The sequence below is a fragment of the Theropithecus gelada genome, chromosome 2 (genome assembly GCF_003255815.1).
Source record: "Theropithecus gelada isolate Dixy chromosome 2, Tgel_1.0, whole genome shotgun sequence".
Classification (NCBI taxonomy): domain Eukaryota; kingdom Metazoa; phylum Chordata; class Mammalia; order Primates; family Cercopithecidae; genus Theropithecus; species Theropithecus gelada.
Window position 1 is genome coordinate 70983334 of NC_037669.1, and position 17028 is coordinate 71000361.

The 17028-nt window shown below is 40.7% G+C and overlaps 1 protein-coding gene across 3 annotated transcripts; it reads left to right on the forward strand.

Moving 5' to 3' along the window:
* Nucleotides 1–233: 233 nt before the first annotated feature.
* LMOD3 (leiomodin 3) lies at nt 234–16748 on the forward strand. 3 transcript variants are annotated; one of them, XM_025374717.1, is made up of 4 exons: nt 234–394; nt 855–1171; nt 3495–4841; nt 14548–16177. In XM_025374717.1, exons 2-4 carry the CDS (start codon nt 878–880, stop codon nt 14572–14574), a joined length of 1668 nt encoding a protein of 555 aa, XP_025230502.1. In that variant the 5' UTR covers nt 234–394; nt 855–877; the 3' UTR covers nt 14575–16177. The 3 variants fall into 3 exon arrangements, with proteins under 3 accessions (XP_025230502.1, XP_025230501.1, XP_025230500.1); XM_025374716.1 differs by lacking the exon at nt 234–394 and adding an exon at nt 671–761; XM_025374715.1 differs by lacking the exon at nt 234–394 and having other exon boundaries at nt 671–1171; nt 14548–16748.
* Nucleotides 16749–17028: the final 280 nt, after the last annotated feature.

The following is a 17028-nucleotide window of genomic DNA, read 5'->3' on the forward strand; positions in this document are numbered from 1 at the left end:
TGGTTTCTTTTAGTATATTAGTGGTCTGGATTTTTTTTTTTTTAACATTTCACTTTAGATCCATTTTCATTGATATTGGCTTAATGGATACTTAATAAGAAAAGCAAATAATTTAAAATATTAAACTCACTTTTAGTGGAAATTCAAGTGCTGGTTGTCCCCATCTGTTAGATCACAGGATCTAGATACAAATAGGACATCTTGCAAAGGTTCGGCTTACACAGAGGATGAATGACATAGCAAGACCTCTGCTCCACCGTACACTACTTTATTTGCTTCCACAGTCAACTTGTAGTGAAGAGGCAGACCCTAAGAGTTTGATTTCTACCTTCAAGTGAATTCTTCACATCAAAAAGAATTCAGGTTGCCGGTTGGATTTCCCTTCTGAAATATTGTAAGTTGCTTTAATTTTTAAATAAAAACAAGTGGAATCCCCTGGAGTATTGGGGTATATAGGTACGAGCTGCATGAATTTGTGTGTGGCAACATGATGGCATATAGGAAGATAATTAATTTTATTCCTGCAGAGATTCTGTGGTCTCTGCTAGTCTCTGGCAAACATAGCAGCTGTACTGAAATGTCAGATGGATTTGCACAGCTGACTCAAGTTGCCGAAAAGAGAGCAGCATAGTAGTTCCATAAATTGACCCCAACCCGCCAAGCCCTGCTTAATATAGATCCGGCAAGAGCTTAGCTGTGATCACTCCTAGCTGCTCAGCAAACCACTGAGGTTCCTGGGGGAAAAAAAAAATATCTCAAGGGTGTGTTAACTTGGGACACTTGTTAACTTGGAGACCTTCTTGAGGCTTTTTCTTCTTTCTTTTTAAAAATCATCTTTGATTATTCTTTTCTAGTAAAATAATATTTAGAAAAAATAATGTCAGAGCACAGCAGAAATTCAGATCAAGAAGAACTTCTCGATGAGGAGATTAATGAAGATGAAATCTTGGCCAACTTGTCCGCTGAAGAACTGAAAGAACTGCAGTCGGAAATGGAAGTCATGGCCCCTGACCCCAGCCTTCCCGTGGGAATGATTCAGAAAGATCAAACTGACAAGCCACCGACAGGAAACTTCAATCATAAATCTCTTGTTGATTATATGTATTGGGAAAAGGCATCCAGGCGCATGTTGGAAGACGAACGGGTTCCTGTCACCTTTGTGAAATCCGAGGTAACCAGAGATTTGTGTACAACAGAGAAATGGCTGCCTGGGCTGGGCTGTTAGGTGTCCCTTTTGTAACTGTGATTTCTCAGCACTCCAGGGTTTCGTTCTGCTTTGTTTCTGCCATATCTAGATTAAACCATAATATTTAATCCTACTCCAGACTGGAACTTTCTGAAACACTTACATTTATATTTCCAAGGGGAAATTTGGGTGATTTCTTGCAAATGTCTCTTTTTAAAAATTGCTGTCGGGTTTGCTGTGTCAGAAAGCCTGTGTTCTATTGCCATGATACTTGGTTTCTTAACTCATAACCCAGGCAGTTGTCCTTAACTCTCTCTTTCTTTTTTATTGCAGGCCCCTTTGAGAAACTAATGACAGTTCTGTAGCCTCTGTCTCTCTGGCACATCCAAACATATGCAGTGTTTTGCACACAGTGTCAAACATTTCAGTCCTCCTGAAGTCTGGCCACACACCCTGCAGTTAAACCAAGTCGAATAACCAGAAAATGTCTTATATTATTACTATGTATTGGCTGTCAGTGACGACATTTAGAAATAGATGGCTATTAAGTGGTTTTTGAAGCTAGTTCTTCACTTTCTAAAATCTGAAACCTAGAATTGTTGACTCTTCAAACTTACTGTGCATGAGTATAATTTTTTTTTTAATGTTCCACTTGAAAATGACTTAACAAAAAGAGTACAGAGATGCCTCCTAGGTAAAGTCTCTTTAGGTTATGCCTGTTGACAAAGATGCATCTTGTTAAATTACTACGCTGGCTGTAATTAAGGAAAGTTGTCAATTGGTTTTACACTCAGGAGAGTTTAAACATGTACTAAGATTAAGAAAAGAAACAGCTGGATTGATCAGGTTAGAGTTCATGATACAATTTGCAGATATTTTACAACTGGAGGTCAATGGATTAAAAGCCAATTCAGTGTCGGGGGTAAAAATGAGTACTTGCAACATTTTTTTTCTTCCTCTGGTATAACTTAAACAGCTTGATAGTTGGCTCCCCCTTCTGGTCAAGATGAGAAATGCAGTGGTGAAGACTTCAGGTGGTTAATGTGACTTGTCACTGTCTCTTCCGACCTAGTTATGAGCATGAAATTTTTGCTCAGATGAACCTGTGTCTCAACTTGCTGTACTGGCTTTCAAAATGATACCTATGAGGCACACATATTGCATAGAAAAGCATTATAATTGATGTGCAAGATTCTAATACACATTATTGATAAAAGGTCCATTTTATTTCCCAGACTAAGCAATTATTTCTCAATGTCTGCATAATCCTGTTCCATCTTACAGCTGGCTCTGGTTCCTAGGCACTTTCTTTCAAAAGAAACCGGGATAGTAAACTTGTCCCAGACAGAGTAGCCATGGCAGTTTTCAAAGAACTGAAAAAATACAATCAAAATTGAGGTTTTAAATATACATATATATGTATTCAAAATTAAAATTGAGGTTTTAAAATATACATATATTCCAAAATATCAAACTGATCTAATTTTCCATACATTATGTTATGTTCTCAGAGGAAGTTCATGTACATTCTACACTAGATTAGTAGACATTGTAGGAATGTTAATTTTAGGGCAATAATTTCCTTATTATTCTAATATATTTATAATATATTGGAAGAATAAAATTATTGCCCTAACTCAGGACTGTTGAGTACTAGATGCCTATTTGGCATATACAAAATCCAGGCTTCAATGTATCGATGAACAATTCTATCAGGTTTTCAAAATAATTTTTAACTGCTTCTGAAATTAAACACCATTAAAAAACAGAATATTAAAACAAAATTAATAAGGTTTCATTTTAATATTGTTATTTATGGGATGGGATAACCACCCATTTTTAGCAATCAGCTATTAAAATAAGCATTATTTAAAATAGCAACCAGCTGATTTAAACAAGTATTTTTCTTTTTTTTTTTTTTTTTTTTTTTTTTGAGACGGAGTCTCACTCTGTCGCCCAGGCTGGAGTGCAGTGGCTGGATCTCAGCTCACTGCAAGCTCCGCCTCCCGGGTTCACGCCATTCTCCGGCCTCAGCCTCCTGAGTAGCTGGGACTACAGGCGCCCGCCACCTCGCCCGGCTAGTTTTTTGTATTTCTTAGTAGAGACGGGGTTTCACCGTGTTAGCCAGGATGGTCTCGATCTCCTGACCTCGTGATCCACCCGTCTCGGCCTCCCAAAGTGCTGGGATTACAGGCTTGAGCCACCGCGCCCGGCCTAAACAAGTATTTTTCTTATCTCCACTAGCTGATGCTCTACTTCGTATTTCTTCTCTGCTATGTATTCTAATCCTCATAAACCTCTCTTGTAGGAAAAGACTCAAGAAGAGCATGAAGAAATAGACAAACGTAATAAAAATATGGCCCAGTATTTAAAAGAAAAGCTCAATAATGAAATAGCTGCAAATAAAAGAGAATCAAAGGGCAGCAGCAATGTCCAAGAAACAGACGAAGAAGAAGAAGAAGATGGTGATGAAGGAGAAGATGATGGTGAAGAGAGTGAAAAAACAAGCAGAGAAGAGGAAGGCAAAGCAAAGGAACAAATTAGAAATGGTGAGAACAACTGCCAGCAGGTAACTGACAAAGCATTCAAAGAACAGAGAGACAGACCAGAGGCCCAAGAACAAAGTGAGAAAAAAATATCAAAATTAGATCCTAAGAAGTTAGCTCTAGATACCAGCTTTTTGAAGGTAAGTGCAAGGCCTTCAGGAAACCAGACAGACCTGGATGGGAGCTTGAGGAGAGTTAGAAAAAATGATCCTGACATGAAGGAACTCAACCTGAACAACATTGAAAACATCCCCAAAGAAATGTTACTGGACTTTGTCAATGCAATGAAGAAAAACAAGCACATCAGAACATTCAGTTTAGCCAATGTGGGTGCAGATGAGAATGTAGCATTTGCCTTGGCTAACATGTTGCGTGAAAATAGAAGCATCACCACTCTCAACATCGAGTCCAATTTCATCACAGGTAAAGGGATTGTGGCCATCATGAGGTGTCTCCAGTTTAATGAGACGCTAACTGAGCTTCGGTTTCACAATCAGAGGCACATGTTGGGTCACCATGCTGAAATGGAAATAGCCAGGCTTTTGAAGGCAAACAGCACTCTCCTGAAGATGGGCTACCATTTTGAGCTTCCGGGTCCCAGAATGGTGGTCACTAATCTGCTCACCAGGAATCAGGATAAACAAAGGCAGAAACGACAGGAGGAGCAAAAACAGCAGCAACTCAAGGAACAGAAGAAGCTGATAGCCATGTTAGAGAATGGGTTGGGGCTGCCCCCTGGGATGTGGGAGATGTTGGGAGGACCCATGCCAGATTCCAGAATGCAGGAGTTCTTCCAGCCACCGCCACCTCGGCCTCCCAACCCCCAAAAAGTCCCCTTCAGTCAACACAGTGAAATGATGAAAAAGCCATCACAGGCGCCGCAGTACAGGACAGACCCTGACTCCTTCCGGGTGGTGAAGCTGAAGAGAATCCAGCGCAAATCTCGGATGCCGGAAGCCAGAGAACCACCCGAGAAAACCAACCTCAAAGATGTCATCAAAACACTCAAGCCAGTGCCGAGAAACAGGCCACCCCCATTGGTGGAAATCACTCCCAGAGATCAGCTGCTAAACGACATTCGTCACAGCAATGTCGCCTATCTTAAACCTGTAAGTAGATGGAGGGAGAAATGGTGACTGAGCACCCTCCATAGAAAATGCATCCCAACTTTATTCCCTATTTGTTTTAAAGTAAGGAGATACTCACTAATTGAGACCAACGGGGGGACGCCAATGAGCATTACCAATAGAACTAAATTACTGTTACCTCTAAGGATGTATACCTGTAGCACCCCATATCTAGGTACGCCTATATGACTTCTGTAACAGTAATATTAGCAGCTAATATTTAGGGAGCATTTACTACAGGCTGGAGTCGTTATATGAATTAACTCATGTAATCATCTTACCAACCCTAGAAGGTCTAAGTACTGTTATTCTCCCCATTTAATAAAAAGGATACTGAAACTTAGAGAATTTAATAACATGTGGAGGAGATACAGCTAGGAAGTGGTAGAACTGACATTGAAACCCGGTTCTGAGTCCAGAGTCAAGCTTTGATTCACCTCATTCTTCTGACCTCTTCAAGTGCATATTCAAAAGAACACCATTCCAACCATAATGGAGCTGACACTCAGAGATCCCCAGGGACCTATAGTGAGGAATAAATAAGAATGAGACCAGGCTGGGTGCATTGGCTCACGCCTGTAATTCCAGCACTTTGGGAGGCCTAAGCAGGTGGATCATGAGGTCAAGAGATTGAGATCATCCTGGCCAACGTGGTGAAACCCCATCTCTACTAAAAATACAAAAATTATCTGGGCTTGGTGGCGGGCATCTGTAGTCCCAGCTACTCGGGAGGCTGAGGCAGGAGAATTGCTTGAACCTGGGAGGTGGAGGTTGCAGTGAGCCGAAATTGTGCTACTGCACTCCAGCCTGGTGACAGAGCAAGACTCCGTCTCAAAAAAGAAAAAAAAAAGGCCAAATTGGGCCAATAGTAGATAATTGAATGCTTCTAAAATGCATAGAAACAGTTCTTTTTAGTAGATGAAGAGAGACTGTCTGAAATTACATTTGTAGTGCTCGCTTTTTAGGCAGATAAATGATGAACTTCAGGTTGGTATCACCGTGAATTCATGGAGTTTTAAAATCACTCTTTCAGTTTAATATTTACCATGATTCACAATTACTGCTGAGTGGAAAGGTTATTTTCCTTGCAACTTAAGTTGCAGAAATAAAAATGTTTTGGTCATTATGATGATGGCATTTATTGAGGTTGAAAGATGTGTTCGGTGGCCACAGGAGATTGATAATTAACTATATTATTTTAAAATCTTGTGTAATATAGCCATGAGATTATGTTGACAGAATAGTCAGTATATTATTTTATTACACAGATTTGTGTTTTTTAAAGACATGTTGAATTTTTATGCATGCTTGCTCTTTTTCTGCTTTAAAGAGCTTGATATTCTGAAATAATTGCTAGTCTTTCACATAGATACATATGTATGGTCCTTATTCCCAACTCCTGGAATGGAGAATTATCAATAGCCCATTCTTCTGAATCAAAGCTGACTTTCATCTATGGTTTAGAGAGGCTCTGATTCTTCCTGGAGCAGTGGCCAGGTTGAGATCACCGGAGGTCACATGAGGTCAGACAATGGTTCTTTGCCTGCCCTTGGGCACAGCATCAAGACTTTCTGCACCTGCTCTTCTCTAGACAGCCAGAACTCCCCTGGGAGTGAATTGGGGTGTTGTTTGAGAGAAACTAGTTCTACCACTTTTCCAGTAACTAGTCATTGGCAAAGAATATTCAAGCCACCTTGGTGGCTGTACGTTCAGAAAAGAATAGTCTGAAAAGAATGATGAGATGTCTTTTTAAAAAATCTGTGTTAAAGGTGGCATGTAAATTCAGAGTAGAAGAGGGAATGAAGTTCAAAAGAGCATCTGAACCAGCTCCCTGACTTCTGAGTGCTCTGCTGAGCAAATCCATTTTCCCTGGGTCAATTCCATTCTATCCATTCACTTATTTGTTAATCTAACAAATATATATGTCAGGCAGGTGAGAAGGATTGGGGATATAGTGGTGAGTAAGTCAGGTTCAGTCTCGACCTCACACACAGCCTACAGTGTAGGTTTAATTTTTCAGCTCCTCTGCCTTTTACTGAACTGAGAACACTAGTTTTGGGTCTAGGGTCTAGAACAAAAGACACTAAAATAAATTCATGGTGATAATTGCAAGAATAAAACACCCTACCATGCACTGCATTTTTCGTATTTTAATTCACAACTGCTACCAATTTTCAGTGTATTTGGTGGTGGTGGTTTAAAAATTTTAATCTAAGAAAAACATGCTGCAAAGTGAACTCTGACATGTTTTTTGAATGACAATCTTGCATAGCTCCCTAGGCTTTGAAATGGCTTCATTTATTCTGAAGGACGGGCAATTTCTCCTGCCTTCAGTTGCCTGGCTTGGCCTGTGACAGGCATCTGTTTGCATGTGTCTCAGTTACAAAATGTCACACAACTTCATCTATTTGGTCCTGGAAAATGCGCAGCAAGAAAAATATGAAAGTGCCTCATTGCAGTAATGAAAATTTGCTTCACTAGTATCAATTTGCTTCCCAGTACTCTGTTTCTGTGCCTTTCTGCATGTACTATCAATTTCTGCATGTACTATCAATTTCTGCTTTAAAGCCAAAACATAGTATCATCTTTTAAAAGATATTTTAATTGTTTTCTTTTTATTTTGAGGTCATTTTAGACTTACAGAAGGTCAAAAGTAGTACAAAGAATTCCTGCATACCATCTCACTTTACCACATTTGCTTACTTATCTTTCTTTAAAAGCTATTTTAAGAGGCAATACATCTGTGTGTGTTGTATCAACAGGGCACATGACTCAATGGAGGTAATAATAGCATGGGTAGCTATGATGTGTTCACACTTGGGTCTCCAGCCAGCTATGGTAAAACACCATCAAATTTAAGATGCATTCTGATTTCAGAGCTGTTGAAATATCCCAAAATATACATCTTAGACTCAAAATACAGTAAACACTGGAAATGGTAATGTCACAAAATCCCAGCAGAAAGGGATGGTTTTACCCAATCAAATGAGACAAGACAATGTTCACTTGATAGAGGTGAAATGAAATGAAGGGTTTTGGGGGTTTGGGACAGATGCCCTCCAAATCTCTGGGTTTTCAAGACTGAGGTTAAAATTAAAACACAGTTTTGAAATCTTGTCGAGTTGTGTGTGTGTGTGATGTTCCCAATGAGAACATTGTTCAGAAGCAAACTTTTTTCTTAGAAAAGTTTTTTGTGTGTGTGTTTTTGTTTTTGAGACAGGGTCTCACTCTATCACCCAGGCTGGAGTGCAGTAGCTCAATTACGGCTAACTGTAGCCTCAACCGCCAGGGCTCAAGTGATCCTCCCACCTCAGACTCCTGAGTAGCTGGGACCACACATGCATGCCACCATACCTGGCTAATTTTTTTTTTTTTTTAATTTGTAGAGATGAGATCTCACTATGTTGCCTAGGCTGATCTCAAACTCTTGAGCTCAAGTGATCCTTCTGCTTCGGCCTCCCAAAGTGCTGGGATTACAGGCATCAGCCACCATGCCCGACAGAAAAAAATTTTTTTATTGTAGTTACTGGCTGGGAACGGTAGTTCATACCTGTAATCTCAACACTTTGGGAGGCCAAAGCAGGAGGATTGCTTGAGCCCAGGAATTCAAGACCAACATGAGCAACAAAACAAAGTGAGATCCTGTTTCTACAAAAAATTTTTAAAAGTTAGCCTGGTGTGATGGCATGCACCTGTGGTACCAGCTACATAGGAGGCTGAGGCAGGAGGATCACTTGAGCCCAGGAAGTCAAGGCTGCAGTGAGCCATGTTTGTGCCACTGCACTACAGCCTGGGCAACAGAGTGAGACCCTCTGTCAAAAATAAAAGTAGTTATTTTCCTTCTAGATTTGGAAATATTATTTTTGTACTTGATAGAGCACATGTATTTTAAAATTGCTTTTTAGGCTGGTTGTGGTGGCTCATGCCTGTAATCCCAGTACTTTAGGAGGTCGATCACTTGAGGCCAGGAGTTTGAGACCAACCTGGCCAATGTGGTGAAACCCTGTCTCTACTAAAAATACAAAAATATTTGGGTGTGGTGGCGCTCGCCTGTAATCCCAGCTACTCAGGAGGCCGAGGTACAAGAATCACTAGAACCCGGGGGGTGGAGGTTGCAGTGAGCTGAGATGGTGCCACTGCACTCCAGCCTGGGCAACAGAGCGAGATTCTATCTCAAAAAAATAAAATTAAAAAGTCTTTTTTAAAAAAATTAATGCTTATTCTCTCCCTACCCCACGCTTCTGGCCTAGGATACCTGAAATGAAGTTGCTGGCAAAAAATAAAGGAAAATCCATATACTTGCTTTGCTCAAATGCTTCCTCCTCTAAGAAATTACCCATTCAATTCGGTTTAAAAGAAATTTACTCCCTGGGCCAGGTATTGAAAACTGGTAAAGCATGAGGTCAGATCTGCAGGCCCATTTTATTTGACTTGGGTATCATTGTGTAAGTTTTTTGAATGCCACATGCAAAAAAATCTGGATATCTAGCACCACTTGGAGCATCAGATCTGGCCACACCGCACTGGCATGGAAACAATCAGCTGTTTCTGTGCATTGGTTTCACCCTTGAGAATGCTCATGGACCCTCTAGTTTTTCTCTTTTGCCCTTACTGCTTTGCACCTGGCATGCTTCCCTCATTTACATGATTTATTTGGCTTCTGTAGAATTTTTTTAGTTTGCTCTTGTTGTTTTTAGCTATGTTTTTAAGATTCTTTGTCTTATCTAACAAACTGAATTTATTAGATAATGACTAAATCATTTCCCTCTGAGTTAATAAAGCTGAGTCAGTATGATAGCACAAAGACATTAGGCTGGTGTAGGCCTATCCCTCCCTGACAAATGTGCGACATTCTTTCATCTTCAAAAATGTTGTGGTCTGCTCACTCCTATCATCTCAAATGAGTATTTGTACTTTTCACTGAGATAAAATCCCATTCGCAGCAACTGTCTAATTCACTGAGGCCAGCTGCATTTTGTATCATATCCAAGCTTCTGTGCCAATCACGCAAGATTACTATTTTAACATTCACTCAATTTCACTTCAGGCTTACTCATGTATATCTGGACTGCTCCCATCCAGTTGGCTAAAGCTATTGCTAAACTTTCCTCCAGAAAGACTTCAGTATAAAAATGTCATGAGTGGCCTTAGTTAATCAACAGACTCCACGACACATTAGGAGTTGTTATGGTTACAGAATTGAAGTTTACAAACCCTTGAGCATTCATCTTCATCGCTGGCCATTTCTTCTTTGCCACATTTATAAAATCTTCTTTCTCTTTAACCAGGTTCTCTATATTCTATCCTTTTGTAATTTTCTCCTCTTACCCATCACATAATGGGAAATTTTCTTCTCTTTCTCTTGTCACATAATCTAGAACAATCCCCAAATCTCCCTTTCCCTTTAGATCACTCAGGGTTTTCTTAGCACATTCAATCTGTCCCCAGACCAAGCTGCTCATTTTTAGGCCTTTTGGTGGTTTCTAGTTCCCAGTTGTCTGTCTTATCTGCATTCTGTCACGCATTCAGGTCTAAAACTCCAGGGTTATCTTCAACTCCCTTTTTCCCTTCGACCCCTTCTCCCCAATTTTTGGGACCTCCAATAAAGAAACCAGGATGATCTATAAGAGCCAAGGCCAAACATAGATCATAGCTTTGGAAATGTTACAATTCTTATAAAGGGAGCCTCCATAGGAAAAAAGTAATGTAACATTTCAAGCTCATCAAGAGCATGTATAATCCAGGAATTACGTAAACCAGAATTGCTTGCCTTTAAAGCGTAGTGGGGAAAAAAGGTCTTTTATATACTTTTCTAAAGTCCATATAGTGATTCTCAAATGTTACTGTGGATCAAAATCACCCAAAGGGCCAAATACAGATTACTGAGTCCACTGACAGAGTCTCTGATTTAGTAGGTCTTGGATGGGGTCTAAGAATTTGCATTTCTGACAAATTCCCTGGTAATGCTGTTGCTGCTGCTTATTCCGGGACCACATTTGACAACCATGACTCTGATATCTATGGTAAACCATGTCTGCTGCTATCTTCCCTGAAGGGCCTTGCTTTCCTGCCTCTGTACCACCCTTTGCCTCTAATTACCTTTTCTTCTATCTCTATCTGTTAGAATCTATCCAATTTCCAAGGCTTGACTCAAATGCTACTTCTTACAACAAAACATCGGGAGTACTCTGCCTGTGTATTTCCATTACCCTTTGTCCACAACTGTTTTATGGCACCTCCTACATTGTGCTTCAGGTTGACAGCCCTTCTGGCCACAGTGTACTCTCCTACAGGATCCTGAGTTCTTCAAAGCAGGTCTTGCTCATCTCTATCCTGGACACCCACTGAGGTGTTGGTCCAGAGCAGGAACTTAATACAGGCAGACCAAATTAAATAGCCTGTGCTGAAACCAACCTTCCCACCCACCCTGCCTCCCAGCCTCTGAGTGTATGCATATGTGTGCCCTGTGTAATGCTACACACACACAAGCACACTAGACATACTTTCTTTAAAAACTAACAAGCGAAGGGGGAAAAGGCTCTCTAACAATAACACAAGTTGATCCTCTTCTGTTTGTAAGTTTTACATTTTTATAACATCATGGCTAGCTATTTTTATGATTTCTATCTTTTGTATTCTGCTTAGAAATGGCTTCTTTGAAAATGATTAAAATGTGTGCCTGCCTTTTCATGCAACTTTTATAGTTTTCGGTTTTTAAAAAAATATTTCATATTATGGATCGATTAAAGGGTTAATTTTTAAAGTCAGTAGAAAGCAAAAAGGCTGTTTTATTATTTCTTTTCCAAATAGTTAACCAGTGATCATTTTGTGACTCATTCCTCTTTTCCCCAGTGATCTGAACTACCAGCTTGGTCATATTTTAAATAAGTAAATATGTGTCTGGGTTTCCTATGCTGGGTCAGTGCCACATTTTCTTTTTCAAATATTATTCTGGGCTGGGCATGGTGGCTCACGCCTGTAATACCAGTACTTTGGGAGGAAAAGTCAAGAGGATCACTTGAAGCCAGGAGGGTCTGGCTGCATTGAGTTATTGCACCACTGCACTCCAGGCTGGGCAATAGTGAGATCCCCATCTCTCTAAATAATTTAATTTTTTTAAAATTTAAAATATTATTTTGGAACTCTTCCATGCATATATAAACAAATACAGGGAATAACTTACATAAAATGCTTCTTTTTCCATTCCATAATACAAAGAACACACTGTTTTAACTATTTATTGCAGCTTTACAGTTATTTTAAATACCTGACTCATGGTTTCTCTTAACTACTGGTGTTCTCCGTGGGAGAGCCCTGCTGGGTGCAGTCACACCCCTCTCTTCTCAAAGCTTGGCACAAGGGAGGTGCAGGGTCGGAAGTCATGGACGTCCTCTTGGCTTGAAGGCTGGTAGGCAGCCACACATCAAAGGTCCTCTCTGGTGGGCATGATGCTGGAAAAACACTCCTAGCCAAAGATTGTGGGCCAAGAACTAGCTGCAAGAGGAGCCATAGTAGATGACCAAAATGGTTCATCACACTGGCAGGTGGACATTAGCAATACAGGGAGAAACATTCCTCGTCATTGTTAAACAAATGCCCAGGGGACACTGGGCATCTTCAGTGTTCTCTGGAAGGTACATACATGATGGATGAGTTACTTTCTTAAGATACAATGACAATTGAAACCCTTTAAAAACTTGCCTTGTCCTTAAGGTTTTCCTATGAGGCAGAAGTATGAAGTGGGTTTGCAGTGTTGGACTTCTGTTGTTGTTTCATAATTTTTTTTTTTTTTGCCCTGGGGGATGCTTTACACACACACACGCACACACACACACACACACATACATATATATATATATATATATTTTTGAGATGGTGTCTCTGTCGCCCAGGCTGGGGTGCAGTGGCGGGATCCCAGCTCAAGGCAACCTCCGCCTCCCAGGTTCAAGCAATTCTCCTGCCTCAGCCTCCTGAGTAGCTGGAATTACAGGCATGTGCCACCATGCCCAGCTAAATTTTATATTTGTAGTAAAGACAGGGTTTCACCATGTTGGCCAGGCTTGTCTTGAACTCCTGACCTCAGCTGAACCACCCACCTCGGCCTCCAAAGTGCTGGAATTACAGGCATCAGTCACCGCACCTAGCCTTGTTATAAAACTCTTTTAAGAAAATCACGTGGCTGGGTACTGTGGTTCACACCTGTAATCCCAGCACTTTGGGAGGCCAAGGTGGGCAGATCACCTGAGGTCAGGAGTTCACGACAAGCTTGGCTAACATGGTAAAACCCCGTCTCTACTAAAAATACAAAAATTAGCTGGGTATGGTGGCACGCACCTGTAATCCCAGCTACTTGGGAGGCTGAGTCAGGAGAATCACCTGAACCTAGGAGGCAGAGGTTGCCTTATGGGTCTCACTTTGTTGTTCAAGCTGGTCTTGAACTTCTGGTCTCAAGTGATTCTCCCATCTCAATCTCCTGAGTAGCCAGGATTACAGGTGCATGCCACCTTGCCAGGCTTATATTTCATGTTTAAATATTTCTGACCATCAGATTAGGAGTGTGCTTCAAAGAGGAAAGACTTGTTTTAAAAAGAACATATATTTTATATTCTTATAGTGATATTTTTACAGACAGTATATAATAATGAGCACTGAAATCAGGCAGACCTGGCTCAAATCTTGCTCTGCCACTTCCTAGCTATGTGATCTTAGGCAAGTTACTGTCTTCTCTGAGCCATTTCCCTCCTTACAAGGCTTTTGTGGGATGTAATGAGATAGTGTTTTAAAAATTAGTGTTAGGTTGTTGAAACCCCATCTCTACTAATAGTACAAAAATTAGCTGGGTGTGGTGGCGCTCACCTGAAGTCCTAGCTACTCAGGAGGCTGAGGCAGGAGAATTGCTTGAACCCAGGAGGCGGAGGTTGCAGTGAGCCGAGATCGCACCACTGTACTCCAGCCTGGCAACAGAGCAAGACTCTGTCTTAGAGAGAAAAAAAAGTGTTAGGCTGGGCACTCATGCCTGTAATCTCAGCACTTTGAGAGTCCGAGGCAGGTGAATCACTTGAGGCCAGGAGTTTGAGACCATCCTGGCAAACATGGTGAAACCCTGTCTCTACTAAAAATACAAAAATTAGCTGGGCACGGTGGCACATGCCTGTAATCCCAGTTACTTGGGAGGCTGAGGCAGGAGAATCGCTTGAACCCGGGAGGTGGAGGTTGCAGTGAGCCAAGATGGTGCCATTGCGCTCCAGCCTGGGAGATAGACTAAGACTCCATCTAAAAAAAAAAAAAAAGCATTAACATGGATTACTCACTTGTATAATAGCTTTGTGAATTAGATACTGTTATTATCATTTTACAGCTGAGAAAACTGATGCCCAACACCACATAACTAGTACCTGCTAGTTCCAGTCTTTGAACCCAGGCCAACTTAGGCACCTGCCTTCTTATTTCCATGATGTACTTTGCCGTGTGCTCAAAGCCCTTGGAACAGTCCTTGGCATTAGTATATGTCCAATAAATGGTGGCTGTGGTTATGACTCTTGTTTTATCTTGACTTTGGGGGTGCTTTGGCCAGAATTTCAAATCTATTCTGTATCTTTTAAGGCATGTAAATTTTGTAATTTTTGCTGTAAAGCTCTTAAATTTCCAGGATTAATTTCCTACATTTCTTCAAATGCTTAAATCGCAGGTGCAACTGCCAAAAGAACTGGCGTAAGAGGCAACAGAGTCATCTAGAAGAACAAGAAATGGGGATAGTGGCTCTTGGATTACAGCATGGAGACTATGTCAGCAGCAATACTTTAGGATCCACGTGGCAGAACTGGGAACAATGCTACCGTCTGATAAGGGTATTTGTAAAAGGCAGAATGTTTGGGCCATGAAGAAGTAGGGGCTGAAGAGGAAGGTGGAAGGAGATACAATATAATATTCAGAGGCAATATTTTCTACTTGCAATCAATTTGAGTGACTTAGGTGAAATTTAGAGTCATGTTTCCAGAAGCAGAAGTTCAAAAAAAATTTAAACGTTTGCTTTATTATTGTTTTCTTCTGGTAAATAATAAACATAATAGAAGTGTTAACTATTGTATTCCCATTCTTTTCTCCTTCCATCTCTTCTGCTGTAATTCATCACATAGTATCTTAAAGGGAACAAATTATGTTTCATCCTATGGAAATGGGAAGGATGAATTGAGCTCCTGGCCCTTCTGATGCTTTGAAATGAAAGGATTGTTCCTTAGCGCTTCTCTGGAGAATCAGTGGAGATTTTCAGTTTCCCACCCTGCCTGGCTTTCTCGCTTGGCAACTCCCTTGGTGTTTTTGGAGTATTCTTTCTATAGGGGTACCTGTGAGGGGCAAAACACATAAGCCACAGAACCTAGTGAAAACTAAGTGTCACTAGAAACAGTAACAGGAAAAGTAAACCCTGCATATATGAAAAATTCCTAGCAGCAAGTTTTCATATATAGAGAATGGGAGACAGCATGCTGTTTTTATAGAAAAAAAGTTTCACATAATATAGTTATTGACAAGCTTTTGGTTTTGGCTAAATACACACACACACACACACACACACACACACACACACGTTTACTCTGTAAGTCTGATTTTATCGCTCTCAAACATATTTTAAAGGAAACTTGCTTACAGGATTAAACTTGAACTACTTATTGTATTCTTTAAGGCACTCCATTGCCTGGCCCCAACTTACTAACCCTGTCTCATCTCCCACAAACCCTTTATACTCCTCTTGATGAAACATCCCTGTGCAGACCCTTGTGCCTTTGCTCGCATTAACTCTTCCAAAAGACTTCCCTCCTGTTCCCCATTAACGAACGTCCTACCCAGTCTTCAACTCCCAGGTCAGGTCCTGTGTCCTACATAAAAAACTTTCCAGACAACTTCAATCTGTCCTCCTTCCAAATTCCTAGAGGCCTTAATTATTCATTCTAGTCACTAGATGCATAGAATTTGAGATTTTTGTAATGATAGAAGTAGTGTGAACTCTAGAAATTAGAAAATCAAGCTTTGGGCCAGGCGCGGTGGCTCACACCTGTAATCCCAGCACTACGGGAGGCCGAGGAGGACGGATCACCAGAGGTTGGGAGTTCGAGAGCAGAGTAGTCAACATGGTGAAACCCCGTCTCTACTGAAAATACAAAAATTAACTGGGCATGATGGCAGGTACCTGTAATCCCAGCTACTCGGGAGGCTGAGGCAGGAGAATTGCTTGAACTGGGGAGGCAGAGGTTGCAGTGAGCCAAGATCGCGTCACTGTACTCCAGCCTGGGCAACAGAGTGATACTCCGTCTCAAAAAAAATAACTAAAAAGTTTTGGTGCCTTTTCTCTCTCCTTTACCTGAGTGAATAATTGGCACCTGCCTTCTTTCTCCTTTTATGGTATCATAAGTGGCATGTATCAAACAAAACAGGGTAGAGGAGAATAGGTCTAATAGGGACAAACTTAAAAACAACATTATTTGGAAAGACAAGCCATGGGAAAGAAATATGGTGTTTCTATTTTTTTTTAAAAGATAATTTAGTATGTACAAAAGTATCCAAATTTAAGTATAGTTTTCAATGGCTGATAGTTTTGTTCTCATCCTTTAATTAGAAAACATCCTTGCATACAAAGCAGGATAGCTAAGAAAGGGCTGTAACAAACAAAACTTTAAGTGTCTAGCACATACTACATTTAAGAGGCTAAACTCTGATAGGACAAAGCACTTTAAACACAATTAAAAGCTTAATGTAAATTAGTAGTTGAAATTCTAGGCCGGCGTGGTGGGTCATGCCTGTAATCCCAGCACTTTAGGAGGCTGAAGTGGGTGAATCACGTGAGGTCAGGAGTTCAAGACCAGCCTGACCAACATGGCGAAACCCCGTTTCTACTAAAAAAAAAAAAATACAAAATTAGCCAGGCATGGTAGCTCATGCCTGTAATCCCAACTACTTGGGAGCCTGAGGCAGGAGAATCGCCTAAACACGGGAGGCGGAGGTTGCAGTGAGCTGAGACTGTGCCATTGCACTCCAGCCTGGGCAACAAGAGCGAAACCTCATCTCATTAAAAAAAAAAAAAAAAAAAAAAAAAAATTCTAGAACACCCCTATGCATTTGTTTTATAGCCACCCTATTAATAAAGTCAGGAATTTCAAAATGTGCTGTAAGAGGG